The 17,207-nt window shown below is 36.2% G+C and overlaps 4 protein-coding genes across 4 annotated transcripts; all 4 read left to right on the top strand.

The window, feature by feature from the left end:
• Positions 1-121: 121 nt before the first annotated feature.
• LOC135945221 (sensory neuron membrane protein 2-like) lies at positions 122-9,349 on the top strand. The gene is made up of 9 exons (XM_065492755.1): positions 122-250; positions 6,676-6,836; positions 6,902-7,052; positions 7,117-7,401; positions 7,465-7,676; positions 8,129-8,304; positions 8,702-8,817; positions 8,876-9,144; positions 9,200-9,349. Exons 1-9 carry the CDS (start codon positions 137-139, stop codon positions 9,252-9,254), a joined length of 1,539 nt encoding a protein of 512 aa, XP_065348827.1. The 5' UTR covers positions 122-136; the 3' UTR covers positions 9,255-9,349.
• On the top strand, positions 642-4,312 carry LOC135945087 (platelet glycoprotein 4-like). Its single transcript, XM_065492499.1, has 8 exons — positions 642-659; positions 1,135-1,295; positions 1,356-1,506; positions 1,937-2,148; positions 3,180-3,378; positions 3,727-3,846; positions 3,900-4,168; positions 4,224-4,312. The coding sequence occupies exons 1-8, from the start codon at positions 642-644 to the stop codon at positions 4,303-4,305; spliced, it is 1,212 nt and encodes a 403-aa protein (XP_065348571.1). The 3' UTR covers positions 4,306-4,312.
• An 827-nt stretch (positions 9,350-10,176) lies between the features above and the next one.
• On the top strand, positions 10,177-17,096 carry LOC135945350 (sensory neuron membrane protein 2-like). The gene is made up of 9 exons (XM_065492979.1): positions 10,177-10,290; positions 10,565-10,725; positions 10,793-10,943; positions 11,005-11,289; positions 15,328-15,539; positions 16,213-16,436; positions 16,558-16,673; positions 16,730-16,998; positions 17,054-17,096. The coding sequence occupies exons 1-9, from the start codon at positions 10,177-10,179 to the stop codon at positions 17,094-17,096; spliced, it is 1,575 nt and encodes a 524-aa protein (XP_065349051.1).
• Positions 12,023-13,047, top strand: LOC135946746 (sensory neuron membrane protein 2-like). The gene is made up of 3 exons (XM_065495102.1): positions 12,023-12,210; positions 12,589-12,704; positions 12,760-13,047. Exons 1-3 carry the CDS (start codon positions 12,045-12,047, stop codon positions 13,030-13,032), a joined length of 555 nt encoding a protein of 184 aa, XP_065351174.1. The 5' UTR covers positions 12,023-12,044; the 3' UTR covers positions 13,033-13,047.
• Positions 17,097-17,207: the final 111 nt, after the last annotated feature.

Genomic DNA, 17,207 nt, shown 5'->3' with positions numbered 1-17,207 from the left:
AAATTACATAATTAGTATTTGGATAACACCTGTTGATGTTCATTTAAAGAAGGTGCGCCTGATCACCTCGTTTTCAAGTATATAAGGATCAAGCCAGTATTGAAGTTGGCGGCGGACAAACCACTTTGACATCAACATGGCTTTCAACATCGGTGGCTGGTTAGCCGGGTTAGGAGGTATCCTCGTTGCGGTTGGTGGCGTTTTAGGATGGGGCTTGTTCCCGTCCATGATCGAGGATGAAATCACAAAGGTTAGTTGATTTTCAGGCTCAATTTAAGTCCGATTCCCACATTTGAACAACCGGAAAAATGATATTCAAAATAGAGGCAGTCTAATTAACGAATGAATTTATTATTAAACGCATATATATGCATGCGACACTTATCCTACAATCAATTTTTACAACTCTGCTTCTCTTAAACTAATTCTTTTTGTTAAACATTTAAAAATATGATACTTTTCCCACTGTTCACCACAAAATCTACATTTAAAAATATATCCTGGGGTTCATAATGATACATCTGAATTGAACATAACAAGTAGTGATATCCATGGGATGTAAATCAAGTGAGTAAATACATGTCTATCCTCAAAATTTGGTACCCTCCAGTTCCCATTTAACATTGTTTGTGTTTCTTAAAATGCATCACAAATCAAAAGTCCGTTTTCAATCTTTATGTCACAAAACTTCTTATAAGTATCAGTCTCAGTAAGATTATATTTCACTTTTAGATCTGTAACAAAAAAGTTCAAGTCTTTGGCCACTGTTCATGTACGAAACGCGATCTATTGTATTTAGGGTATTTAGAGATCCCCAGAACTTTCTTTAAGTATCGTGTCTTCACCTTGACTCGCTCTAATGTTTCTAATAGTCCTGGTCCCGGTAGAATTGCGCAACTTTCTACAACCAAACACGAATTTCCTTGTTGCAAGAAAAGGTCAACAATCAATTCGACAATGAAAATTTGGGTGTTTGTTGAACGTTGCGCAGTTTTACCGGGACCAGGACGAAATTAAGAAAATAATTTTGGTCTTCAACCCCTTCGGCTTTTATTAAAACGTGCAATCAAGATATTGCTTTTTTGTATTAAATATAGTTAAATATACTTTGTAATTCTGGATTTCCTGCTGCAGAACGTAGTGCTTACAAACAAGAGCACCTCCTATAAGTTCTGGAACAAACTGCCCCAGCCCGTGGAATTCAAGGTGTACATTTGGGAAGTGGAGAACCCAGACAGGGTCCTATTATACGGCGAAAAGCCTAAAATGAAAGAAGCCGGCCCGTATACTTACCTGTAGGGTGTTAATTGCTTACTCTTTCCCGACATCTGAATTTTTTCATCTATTTTTTTCAGCCTCAACAGAGCAAAGGAAAATATTAAATTCAGCGAAGATGGAAATTTCGTTGAGTTTGAGCAGAGAACATTCTACGAGTTCAGTCCAGAGCTCTCAGGTCCCAATTTGAGTGAAGATGATGAAGTCACGGTGCTTAATTCGGCTTTAATGGTATAATTTTCTATTTTTCTGTTTGATATGGTATTTAATTTTTTAATTACTTTCTCAAAATTTGAAAATAGAGCACATTGTTTGAAGGTGATATCAAGGACTGGTTGTGGGGAATAGATGGGATAAAGGTGATATACGGCTACTTTTTATTTGGCGCTCCCAGTTCCGTCTTTCTGAAAACAAAGGTTCGTGACCTTTTATTTGACGGAATTATCATCAAATGTGACGGCATTGACGATTCAAGTAAATTAATTGAAAGAGCTTGCGAAGGAATGGCTATAACTCGCAAAAAAGGATTGTTGGCACCTTTCTATCGATACGATGAGAATAGTGAAAACTATTACTACTCGTACTTTGGCCACGTAAGAACTTTAAACATTAAATTAATCTAGTGAGAGGAGAGGACTAATTTTGGCCATAAAAAAAACAGAGAAATGGAAAAACCGATGGCCACTTTAAGGTGATGACAGGCAAGTCAGACGTGAGTAAACTCGGGCAGATTGTCGAGTGGGAACACAACTCAACCTTGCAATTTTGGTCTGGGGATGAGTGCAACACTATCAGAGGAAGCGACGCCACTATTTTCCCACCCTTTTTGGACGAAGAGAGCAAAATTTACGTGTATTCAACCGATTTGTGCAGGTAAGATTTTCGATTGATTTTGCAGAAGTGCGTAAGCCTACTTTTCTTCAAATGTAAAGATCAAATTTGACTTAATATACATTAACTATTTTGTTTTGAATACAAAAATAGAAGTATTTAAATACCAATTACAATACTGAAAAAATCTGGCAATATTTAAGATAACAAATCACGCTTTATTAAGAACAGAAAAAGAAATAAATGCAAACCCAGGTATTTTTATGACATTTAAAATTATTGGAAAGCTCAGCTCTGCGCGGATAAAATCAGGATGGATATAGCTCTAACTGGAATTCTGTAAGGAAAAAAATAGCACGCTCTCTGTACAGCAGCTGATTTGGCTTCTTTATGCCTCAGATCAGCCGTACTTTACCTCCAATAAATTCGTGTACTAGCACAGTTAGCAAAGGATATTAAGTCGCGGAAAATTATGAATCGGCGATCGCTTGAAACTTCCGTGTACTCAGTGCTGAATAACAATCGGAGTGGACAAAATGGACTAAATGTTGTTAGTCCCGCCACTTCCATTCCCTTTGGTTTAACTCACCGCCATAAAAATTAAAAGCTCATATATACAACACTATCCTTTTGTCGAGGAATGTAACAAACTCGTTGGTCTTGATTTTGTTGAAGGAAAGGTCAAACACCATTTCAAATCGAAATATTTATTCGTATCTATCGCTTTTATATCAAGCGGGCTCAAATTTCTTTGATTGCATAGTGTCACGCACTTAATTTGCCTAATGCTCCTGTGTGTATCTCAGATACTGTGCCGCCGAACACTCAGTCAAGGCAGCGTGCATAATGCTTAATGCTAAATAGCATTCACTTTCCCTAATTTGATAGAGTGAAATTATTATAAGTCAAAACAAATTAAATTCAGCTTCCCCGGTTTTTAGCAGAGCTTTATATTTTTCATATTTCACGAGAAACGTCCTTGCTCATCAACTATAGTTGCGGCTCTAATTCATGAGCTGTCTGTATTCCATCTGAGGTTGAATTATGATGTGTTATTCAAACCCTTATTCCAGGAGCCTTTACCTGACCTACGACAAGGAAATCGAACACAAGGGCGTAAATGGTTACCGCTACGTGGTGGACCCCGTGCAATTAGGCAACGTGTCTTCCGTGCCGGAAAATTACTGCTACTGTCCTTCGAATGGTGCGTGCCTCAAGGAGGGCGTCAATGATTTATCACCTTGTTACAGTAAGATCTCAAACATATTTCTTTAAACCCGCGTAGGCTGTCATATTATGAACCAAGTTTATTCATCATCAAGGAATAATGACTTGAAATTTTTAAAATCAAGTTTGTTTGCGCCTGTTGAAAATTCCTTTTCTTAACAATACTATAATCATGCTATTTTCAGTGGATAAAAATAACTAATTAAAAGCAGATGATTTTTACACAACTTAATGACCTCTTCTAATTTTTCCGTTACGTGTAAATTGATCAAAATTTAAATTAATCAAAGCAGCCCTAGGGAGCTGTGAAGCAACAGCATACAATTTTTTTCAGATTTGGCTACACTTAAAAGTTTCTAAAATTCCATACCTTAAAAAATAACTGAACAATTTACAGAAGCACCTGTGATTTTTTCCATGCCTCACTTCTATGGGGCTCCGCAATACGAACAATTGGTTGAAAATCTTAAACCAAACAAAGAAGAGCATCAGACGTACCTGGATGTCGAAACAGTAATTTAACTTTAAAGAAATAAGAAAATCTGATGCTGACTAATTGAACGTAGAACTCTGGCGCTGTCCTCCGTGCCGTCCGCCGAGTGCAATATAACCTCATGATCAAGCCAATCCGATGGATATCTATGCCTAAAAATCTGCCAGGGGCGATTTTACCCTTGTTCTGGGTGGACGAATCCTTTGACCTGAATGAGGAGAACACCGACTTTTGGAAATATTTAGTGGTCAACAGTATCAACCTCGTAGACACCATCCGCTGGACATTGCTTGGGGTAGGATGCATCCTCTTTTTGATTGGGACCGCTCTCCACTGCCACAAGTGAGAATTAATTAAATTTAAACTTACTGCTTTTATTAATGCGGATGCATTCCAGGCAAACCACCCCCACGAAGCACAAGAAGCAGGCGTCCATGTGCCCGACCTTCTTTAATAAAAAATTATATTTTAATAAGTAAATAGATTATTGAAACCAAAAGTTGCTTATCATTAAAAAATCACAGCTGTCTAGAAAAGTTCACTTGCAAAAATATGTTTTTTACACTTTCTTTTTAAAAAAATCTGACATTTGTTTAACACTCAAGAGTATTTATTATAGGATACTTTTTTGGCAAACTACCGACCCAGCAGCCGCAAATAACCGACCAAAAACTCCACTTTATCGATTAGTTTTTGAATACCACCGAGGTTCATATTCTTCTCATTTCCATGACATCTGCTTTCAAACCGTGTTTTAAGTCCCAAAGAGTTAAAATGCTATACCTAACAAAGTAGATAGCCCGCTTCGCAAATAATGCACTTATCTTTCTCTCTCCCTTCCTCCCCATCTCAGACAAAAAAAAACAAAACCTTGCGATTTTAACTACCCTTCCGACCCGACTGCTTCTCGCTCTCCAAGGACTAAATTTTAAGATATAATATGACTGCAGGAAACAACCGACGACTTGGAAGAATTAATGAATGAAATTTTTTTGTATTTACCCTTTTCTATTTTAAATAAATGTATTCATTCTTTTTTCTATAAATATATAGTCTTCATCTTTGTCTGATCCAATAAATAAAAGAAAAATAAAACTAGTGAAGTAGTGGCTCTTTTTGTTGCGCACGCATATACTGGCTTTTGTGATGGTGTGTTGAAGAGGAAATTTATTAAAATTGCTTTCGATCTATTTTAACTTCAATTGTTCTAGCAATCTCTGACAAATAAAAAAGTTCCTCTCACTACTACGCTTCGCAAATCCTAAAATTTAAATCGATTCTTTTTTCAAATCTACCATTCTAGTCTCAGATTTTTTCACAATGCAGTCATAAAAATATTTAAACTCACACACGCTACCTTTTTAGGTAGACTTATTTTGTTTGCTTTTTCACATTCGTTTTTACAGTTTGTTTCTCGAGTCAAAATCACAATCAGGAAATCTAAAAAATGGCGAAAATTGGTCTAGATCGCAAGGAATGACTAGGATTGCAAGATAAATCTATACAACCTGCAGTAAAATTAATATTTTGCAGAAGAAAATATTAGTCTACTTGTAGAGTATAAAATAAAACCTAATTTGGTGGTTACGCAATTTTCATTTGTACAAATAAACTTGAACAGCAGTAAAGAGGTTTTTTATAAAATAAAAAGAGATAATTTTCTTTCAAAGAGTGATTTTTTCATGGCGTCTTTTTCCTTTTTGCATTTTACTAGTCTGGGCCCACTTCGGCTTTGTCCTTCTGGACAAGGTCTTAGCTAACTTTTTTGCATGAAGTGCGTTTCTCACATGCTATTGATTTTGACTATGATACAATTATGTATGCATTTATGACTCATTAATTGCGAGAGTAAAAAACATAAATAAATACAAATTATTGTAAACTCATTACATGTAAATAATAAGGATTGAATTGCCAAGAAGCACCAGCCGGAAAAACTTCGGCACGGGCTGCCCTTGTGTTGTTTTTTAATGTCATTAAAATATATACATAAAAATATTAACCAAATAATTTCCACTCCAGTGTGCAAAATGAGGAAGAAGATTTTGATACACACTGTTGGTTTTCGTTAAAAATAGTTAGACTCGAGATTGAAATTAAGAAAAGTTTTACTTTCCTTAACACCAGATCAATTGTTCTATTGTTTTTGTATACTGTAACCTCTTATAAATTGATGGAAACAACTAAGTTGAATTCATTTTAACTACATTTACTCTTTGTTTAAATAACAACCATCAAGCTTAAATTAACCTGAGAGGTAATAAATGACCATCAGTAACCACGGTAAGACACCAAAAAATATTCAATATGACATTAAAGAATAATATTTCACCTAATTTTTATATTAAACGAGATAGACATAGTCAAAATATCTTTTAGGTGAAAGCAACAGTGGCGTGCCTAATTACCCTGTTTTCAACTGCTTCTATAAATTGTTCAAACCACAGTGAGTTGAAGTGACCGATGAACATTATTACCACTTTGGCCAGTTAGACATCGACATGGCTTGCAACATCGGTGGCTGGTTGGCCGCTGTAGGAGCTATACTCGTTGCAGTTGGTGCCGTTTTTGGATGGGGCCTGCTCCCATCCATGATTGAGGATGAAATCACTAAGGTTAGTTGTTATTCAGGTTCAATTTCATTCGTCTTCACACTTCTGGATAATCAAACAATGCTATTCAAAATAACAAATTTCTTGCAAGGCTAGCAAATTAAAAAAATATTTTAATCTAAAAAGCCCTTTGGCTTTTCTCCTCTATTGCCAGTTATTGGAACGCGCAGTTAAATAACTATTTGTTATGCAAACTAGTTTCAATGATATTTTGTTAATCCTGATTTTCTGCTGCAGAATGTAGTCCTTTCAAACGACAGCACCTCTTATAAGCTCTGGAAACAATTGCCCCAGCCCATAGAATTCAAGGTGTACATCTGGGAAGTGGAGAACCCAGATGAGGTCCAATCAAACGGCGCTAAACCTAAAATGAAAGAAACTGGCCCGTATACTTACCTGTAGGGTGTTAATTGTTTACCCTTTTAAAACATCTTAATTATCTTCCATTATTGTGTTTTCGCAGTCTGAACAGAACAAAGGAAAACATAAAATTCAGTGAAGATGGAAATTTCGTGGAGTTTCAGCAGAGAACATTCTACGAGTTCAGTCCGAATCGGTCAGGTCCCTCTTTGAGTGAAGATGATGACGTCACGGTGCTTAATTCGGCTATGATGGTAAATTTGTATAGTATTTTCTGCTTGATTTTATACTAAAATTTTAATACCTGTCTCAAAATAGGGCCTCTTTCTTGCTTCTGACATCTTGAACGATGAATCAGGATTAATTGCGATGGGTACCGCCTACAGTTCCTTGTTTGACGACTACACTTCCGTCTTCACGAAAATCAAGGTTCGCGACCTTCTATTTGACGGATTGATGATCAGATGTAAGGAAAAATATGAAGACGTGTATTGGTATGGGGTTTGCAATGCCTTGGCTAATAATTACAAAATAGGATTGCTAACACCTTTCATTCGGTACGACGAGAAAAACGACAACTATTTCTACTCATTCTTGAACCATGTAAAAACATTTGAAATTAAATTGGCGAGAGGAAAGAGGACTAATGTTGCCCATAAAATACAGAAAAATGGAAAAACCGATGGCCACTTTAAGGTGATGACTGGCAAATCGGACGTGAGTAAACTTGGACAGATTGTCGAGTGGGAGCACAACTCAACCCTGCAATTTTGGTATGGGGATGAGTGCAATACTATCAGAGGAAGCGACGCCACTATTTTCCCACCCTTTTTGGACGAGAAAAGTAAAATCTACGTGCACTCAACTGATTTATGCAAGTATGATGCCTTTCCCGTTTTATTTATAAAATTGTGGGAATTAGAGACTGGAATGTGGGCTTACTTTCCTTTTAATAGAATTATTGAATAGTTTACTATGGCTATAGTAATCATAATCATTCAAGATCACTAATTACTTTCGTTTTGATGTGGGAAATATTTTGTTCTATGAAGATAATACGGAGAGCCCTTGATTTTTCGTCAAAGCAGTAATCAAGCTTCATTTTTGGTACAAAATTAACATTAATCCGTAATATCAAGTGGGGGTCTCGCATGTTTATTGATGACAAATTGTTAACTGGACCAATTGGTAACATCGCGCGCCTGTGTGTAACTCGGATACTGTGCCGCCATACCTCCGGTTGAGGCAGCGTACGTGCTTAACATTCATACTTTTTCCTTTCAGATAATGAGAGTTAATAATGTGTGTACAATGCAAATTCAATTTCTAGGAGCCTTTACATGACCTACGAAAAGGAAATTAATCACACAGGTGTAGATGGCTACCGCTACGTGGTGGACCCCGTGCAATTAGGCAACGTGTCTTCCATGCCGGAAAATTACTGCTACTGTCCTTCGTTTGGTGCATGTCTCAAGGAGGGCGTCTTGGATCTGACATCTTGTTACAGTAAGATTTCAAACATCTCTTACATTCCTGAGTAGCCCATCTAACTGTTAACGAGGAGTATTCATCACCAAGGGATAATGGCTTGAAATTTTTAAAATCAGTTGGTTTCACCTGATGAAAAATATTTTATTTTTGGAATTTTACCGATGATATGATGATGGTATTTTAAGTAGATAAAAAATATTTGATTTCAAACAGATGATTTGCATAAAGCTAAATAAACTCTTTCTAACTTTTTCCGTAAATAGTAAATTGATCAAATTTGTAATTTATAATAGCTGCCCTAGGCAGCCGGCAGCCGAGAAGCAGAAGCCAATAGCTATTTTCTGATTTGGAAATTTCAAGATCCCAAAATATCGAATTATTAAAAAAAAATATTAAACTGAACAATTTACAGAAGCGCCTGTGATTTTTTCCATGCCTCACTTCTATGGGGCTCCGCATTACGAACAAATGGTTGAAAATCTTAAACCCAACAAAGAAGAGCATCAGATGTACCTGGATGTCGAAACAGTGATTATTTGAATTTAATATCATTAAACGAAAATTCCAAACACCGATATAAATTTAGAAATCCGGCGTTCCACTTCGTGCCAGCCGGAGGGCGCAATTTAACCTGATGATCAAGTCGATCCGAGGTGCCGCGGTCACCAAAAATCTGCCACAGGTGGTTTTACCCTTGTTCTGGGCGGACGAATACTTTGAACTGGATGAGGAGACAGCCGATAGTTTGAAGGGTTTAGTGGTCAGCAAGCTCAGCTTTGTGGACACCGTCCGCTGGGTATTGATTGGGGTAGGATGTGTGCTGTTTTTGATTGGTGCTTTTCTTCACTCCAAAAGGTAACCATTAGTATGATGTATAACCGTACGATTTTTAACTGTGTATGATTTATAGGCGAATCTCCCACAAGAAGCCCAAGGAGCAGACAGAATTGGAGTCCATGTCGTAAATCCTAACCTTTTTAAATTATTCGAAAAGAAAAAAAGGAATATCTACTTGTTAATTGATACCTAGCACGTAATTTGTAGACAATTGAATAGTATGTAATCATTGTAGATGCACTTGTAATTGTAAGGAACACTAAAACAGCTCTGTATTGCTTGCTAGTTAACTCTCCACTTACTGCCAACAATATAACAAGGAAAATAAAACAATACCTTATCATTTACAAAGAGCAATATTTGTATGGTTGTTAGGAATATATGTCAGTAGCAAACACTCTCTTGTTGAAAATCTTTTTAATAAGGTTTTTTAAAAACGTTTTTTGTGTTTATGCTTCTGACACTCTTGATATCAAAATAATATTTCGATTACATATTTAACACGTTTGATATGCTTAAAGATCAGTATAACATCACCTTTTTGCTGGGCAAGCTAAAACGATTCAACTCAAATAATACTGATTATGATTTGTTAAAGAAATTAAGTGTGAGTGGCTTATTTCTTTGGTGCACATGCTTACCCTCGTGGTCTGGCCACTTCTGTGATGATACTTTGTTGACGAAGAAAAAATGGTGTCCAAATTAATTAATCTGTTAATGTTATTGTACCTGTTAATTAAAAAAATTATGAAAGCAACTGCGTCTTATTAAATTAAACGACACTTGCCTTTTGTTATTACGGCAGCTATTAAGTTTAAATTAATCAGAGAGAATTTAAACGATCATCAATAGCCACCTAAGACCGCAAGAGAAATGTTAGTAACGACTGTAAGTATAACATTTTCACCTGATTCATATTTTAAACGAGACATTAAAATATCTTTAGGGGTATGCAACAGTAGTTAGTAGCATGCCTCATTTCAACTAATTCTATAAACCAGTATGAAAGTGAAACATGAACATTACAACTTGGGCCAGTTAGGCATCAACATGGCTTGTAACATCGGTGGCTGGATAGCCGGTTTAGGAGCTATCCTCGTTACGGTTGGCGTCGTTTTTGGATGGGTCCTTCTCCCGTACATGATTGAGGATGAAATCATTAAGGTCAGGTTTTTCAGACCTAATTTTAATATTCAAATACTACACAGCAGAGCAATTCTGCTTCAATCTTCTGCATATAACTTAATTATAATATCCAAAATATAGTGTTTTGCGTGGCAGTGATCGCATTAAGTAAAAAACATTTTGTCGCAAGATCGCAGTTTAAAATTAAGGTTCTTGAAATTGAAAGCGAGTAAATAAATAATTTACTTTTGAGTCATAAAAAATTGTAGTTTAAAAGAAAATTTGAGATTCTAATATTGATTTTCTGCTGCAGAATGTAGTTCTTGCAAAAGACAGCACCTCCTATAAGTTCTGGAACAAACTGTCTCAACCCGTGGAATTCAAGGTGTATATTTGGGAAGTGGAGAACCCAGATGAAGTCCAATCAAACGGCGCCAAACCTAAAATGAAAGAAACTGGCCCATATACTTACCTGTAGGGTGTTTATTGCTTAATATCTTTTCCAACAACTGAATTTAATAATCTAATATTGGATTTTCAGCCTTAACAGAGCAAAGGAAAACATAAAATTCAGTGAAGATGGAAATTTCGTCGAGTACGAGCAGAGGACATTCTACAAGTTCAGTCCAGAGCTCTCAGGTCCCTCTTTTAGTGAAGATGACGAAGTCACGGTGCTCAATTCGGCTACGATGGTAAATTTTTTTTAATTTTCTGCTTGATATAGCATTATATTTAATACCATTCTCAAAACAGGGCCTGGTTCTTGCTGCTGATATCGTGGACGACATGTGGGGAATATCCGCGATGAGTGTTGCATATGAAGACTTGTTTGGCGATTACGCTTCCGTCTTCACGAAAATCAAGGTTCGCGACCTTCTATTTGACGGAATGATGATCAAATGTAAGGAAAATCATGAAAACATTTTTTGGGAGGTTATTTGCGGAAAAATGGCTGAAAATTACAAAATAGGACTATTGACACCTTTCATCCGGTACGACGAGAAAAACGACAACTATTTCTACTCATTCTTGAACCATGTAAAAACATTTGAAATTAAATTGGTGAGAGGAAAGAAGACTAATGTTGCCTATAAAATACAGAAAAATGGAAATACCGATGGCCACTTTAAGGTGATGACTGGCAAATCGGACGTGAGTAAACTTGGACAGATTGTCGAGTGGGAGCACAACTCAACCCTGCAATTTTGGTCTGGTGATGAGTGCAACACTATCAGAGGAAGCGATGCCACATTTTTCCCACCCTTTTTGGACAAGAAAAGCCAAATCTTCGTGTACTCAACTGATTTGTGCAAGTACGATGCCTTTATTCCTGATTGATTTGTAAAAATGGGGGAGTAAGAATCAGGTTTGAGAGCAGCTTACTTTTCTTAAAATGGATATATCGCATATTCTTACTATGACTAGCAACGTTTCAAGATCACTTTAACCAGAACTAATTTTTTTGGTTTTTGAATTTAAAAAGTGAAATATTTAACCAAAAATTAGTGGACAAATAAAAAAGACGATTATAAAAATTATGTACTAATGAACTGCATTCAAAACATAATTTACAGTAATCGGTTATATTAAAAGTGGGTTACTCGCATGTTCATTGATAAAAATTAGTTCACCGAACCAATTGGTAACATCGCGCGTATGCGTGAATCTCGGATACTGTGCCGTCGTCATACCTCCGGTTGAGGCAGCGTGCATAACATTCATACTTTTTCCTTTCAGATATTGAGAGTTTTTACTGTGTGTACAATGCAAATTCAATTTCTAGGAGCCTTTACATGACCTACGAAAAGGAAATTAATCACACAGGTGTAGATGGCTACCGCTACGTGGTGGACCCCGTGCAATTAGGCAACGTGTCTTCCATGCCGGAAAATTACTGCTACTGTCCTTCGAATGGTGCGTGCCTCAAGGAGGGCGTCCTGGATCTGACATCTTGTTACAGTAAGATCCCAGACATAATGTATATCTTACTTTAAATCCGAGTAGCCTGCCAAATTGTGAACAAAGTTTATTCATCATCAAGGGATATTGACTTTTAATTTTTAAATTCTAGTTTGTTTGCAACCTGATGAAATTTCTATTTATATACTTATGGCAATTTACCAATGATATGTCATTTTCAGTGGGTAAAAGCTAATTAATTGAAAACAGACCATTTTCAGAAAGCTACATTTTTCCGTAATTTGTAAAGTGATCAAAATTGTAATTAATATTAAAAGCTGCCCTGGGTTGCCTAAAAGCAGCAGACGAAAGTTTTTTATATTTGGAAAGTTAAATATTCCAAAACATCAATTTATAAAATAACTGAACAATTTACAGAAGCACCTGTGATTTTTTCCATGCCTCACCTCTATGGGGCTCCGCAATATGAACAAATGGTCGAAAATCTTAAACCTAACAAGGAAGAACATCAGATGTTTTTGGATATCGAAACGGTAATTTGTATTTGATAACATCAATCGACAATTTCAAACACCGATCTAAATTTAGAAATTTGGCGTTCCCCTTCGCTCCAGTCGGAGGGCGCAATTTAACCTGATGATCAAGCCGATCCGATCACCCAGTAACACCAAAAATCTGCCAGAGGTGGTTTTGCCCTTGTTCTGGGTGGACGAATACTTTGAACTGGATGAGGAGAGAACTGATAGTTTGAAGGATTTAGTGCTCAGCAAGCTCAGCATTGTGGACACCATCCGCTGGACATTGCTTGGGGTAGGATGCGTCCTCTTTTTGGTTGAGGCCGCTCTCCACTGCCACAAGTGAGAATTAATTCAATTTACACTTACGGCTTTTATTACTGCGGATGCATTTCAGGAAAATCACCACCATGAAGCACAAGAAGCAGATGGTGTCTATGTATACCCAATCCCAATCTGTTTTAATAAAAAGTTACATCTAGTTAAATATTTTTTTTGTTACTTAACGCTTTTTTAAAAAAAGATTTTGATTTTTTACCACTCATGATATCAAAATAATATGTCGATTACATTTAGCACGTTTGTTATTCTTTAAGAGCAGTATAATATCACTTTTTCTGGGCAAGGTAACGATTCAATGCAAATAATATTGATTATGATTTGTTAAAGAAATTAAATATGCGAGTGTGGCTTTCTTTGGTGCACATGCATTCGTGATCTGGCCACTTCTGTGATATTTTGTTGACGAAGAAATATATTTACTTAGCTATAATTGTTCTGTTTAAATTCAAATCCCTCCTTCAATCTCTTAATTATAAAAACATTTGCTGTAACTTCTACATTTTGCAAATACTGAAATTTAAAAAATATATGTTTTCATTTTTCAATAGGGTCGTCAGCCCTTATAAGGATTAATACATTTAATAGCCTCTCTTTGTATGCTTTTTATTAATTGGCTGGTTCTTGTTCGTATTTAGCTGATTTTCAGTGTCAGGTAGTTACAAAATATGTTAAAAATTTCACAGATATTTGAAGAAATCAGCGTGCAAGTTGAGAAATAAGAATTTTTGACACACTTCAGGTTTTGTTCAACATAGATAATGAGACTCAAGACTAAAAATTAAACACCAACCTACAATCTAAAACGCCAGAAAAATGTTTCCAAAACAATTAATCTTTTATGTTATTCTACACTGTTAAGTAAAGAAAATTAATGAAAGCAACTACGTTGTGTTAATTTTAAATTTGTATTCATTTATTTTATGACTTATTTGCCTTTTGTTTTTATGAGAGCCATTTAGTTAATTAACCGTAGAGATAAACAACCATCAATATCCACCTAAGACCGCAAGAGATAATTCTTAACGATTTTACGTACAATATTTTCACTTAATTCATTTTAAATGAGACATTAAAAATATCTTTTAGGGGAATGCGACAGCAGTGGCATGCCTGATTTCAAATAATTATATAAGCTAGTGTTGAAGTATAAAAGGAACATTACCACTTGGGCCAGTTAGGCATCAACATGGTTCGCAACATCGGTGGCTGGATAGCCGGTTTAGGAGCTATCCTCGTTGCGGTTGGCGGCATTTTTGGATGGGGCCTGCTCCCGTCCATGATCGAGGATAAAATCACAAAGGTTAGTTGTTTTTTTAGGCTCAATATAAGTCTGATTGAAACGTCTGAACAACTGGAAATTATATTTCAAATTATATGTATAATTTGAAATGTACATGAAGTTTAATTTTGAGAATTCCCCTTCGTTTTTTCCGCTAATTTTTAAGTCTTTAAAACTTACAGACTTTAAGACTTTTTAAATGGACTAATTTGTGGTAAATCGTGATTTTCTGCTGCAGAATGTAGTCCTTGCGAACGACAGCACCTCCTATAAGCTGTGGAAACAATTGCCCCAGCCCATAGAATTCAAGGTGTACATTTGGGAAGTGGAGAACTCAGTTGAGGTCCATTCAAACGGCGCCAAACCAAAAATGAAAGAAATTGGCCCGTATACTTACCAGTAGGGTGTTTATTGTTTACCCTTTTAAACCATCTGAATTATCTCCCATTATTGTGTTTTCGCAGCCTGAACAGAACAAAGGAAAACATTATATTCAGCGAAGATGGACATTTCGTGGAGTTTGAGCAGAGAACATTCTACGAGTTCGTTCCGGAGCTGTCACCCAATTTGAGTGAAGACGATGAAGTCACGGTGCTCAATTCGGCTTTATGGGTATTAATTATTTTGTGCCATTTTGTTAATTGTGTCTAAATTTTAAAATTCTAAATTAGGGCATGCTTTTGGCTCCTGAAATTCTAAATTCGGCGATAGCAATTGACATGTTTTCAACAGCCTTTGGATACTTTTTTGACAATGCCACTTCCGTCTTTACGAAAGTTAAGGTTCGCGACCTTTTCTTTGACGGAACGGTCATAAGGTGCCAGGGTAGTACCAAAGTTGAAATTGTGTGGTTTATAATTTGCAACATGCTGAAAGAAGCAGCTCACAAAGGATTGTTGCCACCTTTTATCCGATATGACGAGAAGAGCGAAAACCTTTTATACTCGTTCTTCAACCATGTAAGAACGTTTAACATTAAATTAATGAGAAGAGAGTACTAATTTTGCCCATAAAATACAGAAAAATGGAAAAACCGATGGCCACTTTAAGGTTATGACTGGCAAGTCGGACGTGAGTAAACTCGGACAGATTGTCGAGTGGGAACACAACTCAACCTTGCAATTTTGGTCTGGGGATGAGTGTAACACTATCAGAGGAAGCGATGCCACAATTTTTCCGCCCTTTTTGAACGAGGAAACCAAAATCAACGTATATTCAACAGATTTGTGCAGGTATACATTTTTATCTTTTCGATTGAGGGAGTAAGAAATTTGACTTAACTGAAAGCTTTATTTTCATTTAATAGATAGTTATTATTGTGCAACTCTATATTATCAGGGTAGTTCATAAATTTGTAATGACCGACTCATTAACAGATAATTGTCTTGAAAATATAAAAATAATGTATTTTCGTTAATTAAGTGAATTTGTGGAAACTTAATTGTCACTTAATAATAATTACAAATAGAGAACAACATTTTTCATATGAAATGCTGCATAAAAGAAAATGAAAATTTCAATGAGCATTGATAAAAGAAAATCATAAATTCCATAAATCTTGATTTTATCCAAAATTCCTTATTTTGCAAAAAATTAACTTGTTTCTATATTTCCCTTTTACACGGATGCAAATTTCCCAATGGCATTTAAAATCATTTTACTGCATAAATCGCAGTTTGATATAAATTCCCTCTCGTTCATTCATCGTTTACTGTTCAGCAACTTTTTCATGACTCTTTGATTTAAAATAAAAATGATAAAAATTATTAACTATATTGCGAGCATGTATTAATCTTGGATGCTGTGCCGCCGTACCTTGAGTTAATACAACTTGCATAAAATTCATCTTCGATTCCTTTAAAAGAGTTATATCATGATGTGAATATATGCAAATCCTATTTCCAGGAGCCTTTACATGACCTACGACCAGAAAATCGGCCACTCGGGTATAGATGGCCACCGGTATGTAGTAGACCCCGTGCAATTAGGCAACGTGTCTTCCATGCCGGAAAATTACTGCTACTGTCCTCCGAATGGTGCGTGCCTCAAGGATGGCGCCAATGATTTAACAAATTGTTACAGTAAGACTTTAACTTCTCTTCAATATTCGAGTGGCCTTGTCATGAGCGGTATCACGTAAATAATTTTAGATTTGAGAATAAATTCTCGATTTAAACCTGTTCTTGGCCGGTATATAAAATAGTGACAGTGCAAGATTTTCACAAAACTTAATAACGGAATATTTTACAGAATCACCTGTGATTTTTTCCTTGCCTCACTTCTATGGGGCTCCGCAATACGAACAAATGGTTGAAAATCTTAAACCTGACAAGGAAAAACATCAGATGTTCCTCGATGTGGAAACGGTAATTAAGTTTTTAGTTATAAAAAATAAATTCAAACGGCGACAAATTGAATGCAGAACACTGGCGCCCCCCTTCGTGCAGGCCGCAGGGTGCAGTTCAACCTGATGATCAAGCCGTTACGATGCGTGAACATCACTAAAGATCTGCCAGAGGCGGTCCTCCCCTTATTCTGGGTGGACGAAGCCTTGGAGCTGAATAAGGAGAATACCGACTTTTTGAAGGACATATTTGTCAACAAGATCAGCCTCGTAGACAACGTCCGCTGGACATTGCTTGGGGTAGGATGTGTCCTCTTTTTAATTGGGACCGCTCTCCACTGCCACAAGTGAGAATTAATTAAATTTATACTTACGGCTTTTATTATTGTTTATGAATTCCAGGCAAACCGCCCCAATGAAGAACAAGGGCGAGGTGCCCATGTAGTAAATCTCAACGTACAAAATTATTTCAAAAGAATAATAAAATTTTTGTAAGAACAGTAAATCTTAAACCATTTTTATTTAATAATTTTTAAGAGCTGTTTGTCCGAAAAAT

This window comes from Cloeon dipterum, chromosome X (genome assembly GCF_949628265.1).
Source record: "Cloeon dipterum chromosome X, ieCloDipt1.1, whole genome shotgun sequence".
In the NCBI taxonomy this organism is placed as follows: domain Eukaryota; kingdom Metazoa; phylum Arthropoda; class Insecta; order Ephemeroptera; family Baetidae; genus Cloeon; species Cloeon dipterum.
This window is presented reverse-complemented; position numbering and strand designations above follow the sequence as displayed.

Coding starts and splice junctions, on each gene's coding strand:
- LOC135945350 (XM_065492979.1), top strand. CDS start 10,177: ATGGCTTGTAACATCGGTGGCTGGATAGCCGGTTTAGGAGCTATCCTC. Junction 10,726..10,792: donor ACTGGCCCATATACTTACCT/GTAGGGTGTTTA, acceptor TTGGATTTTCAG/CCTTAACAGAGCAAAGGAAA. Junction 16,674..16,729: donor TGTTCCTCGATGTGGAAACG/GTAATTAAGTTT, acceptor AATTGAATGCAG/AACACTGGCGCCCCCCTTCG.
- LOC135945087 (XM_065492499.1), top strand. Junction 1,296..1,355: donor GCCGGCCCGTATACTTACCT/GTAGGGTGTTAA, acceptor TATTTTTTTCAG/CCTCAACAGAGCAAAGGAAA. Junction 4,169..4,223: donor ACCGCTCTCCACTGCCACAA/GTGAGAATTAAT, acceptor GATGCATTCCAG/GCAAACCACCCCCACGAAGC.
- LOC135946746 (XM_065495102.1), top strand. CDS start 12,045: ATGACCTACGAAAAGGAAATTAATCACACAGGTGTAGATGGCTACCGC. Junction 12,211..12,588: donor GGATCTGACATCTTGTTACA/GTAAGATCCCAG, acceptor AACAATTTACAG/AAGCACCTGTGATTTTTTCC. Junction 12,705..12,759: donor TGTTTTTGGATATCGAAACG/GTAATTTGTATT, acceptor ATCTAAATTTAG/AAATTTGGCGTTCCCCTTCG.
- LOC135945221 (XM_065492755.1), top strand. CDS start 137: ATGGCTTTCAACATCGGTGGCTGGTTAGCCGGGTTAGGAGGTATCCTC. Junction 8,818..8,875: donor TGTACCTGGATGTCGAAACA/GTGATTATTTGA, acceptor ATATAAATTTAG/AAATCCGGCGTTCCACTTCG. Junction 9,145..9,199: donor GCTTTTCTTCACTCCAAAAG/GTAACCATTAGT, acceptor TATGATTTATAG/GCGAATCTCCCACAAGAAGC.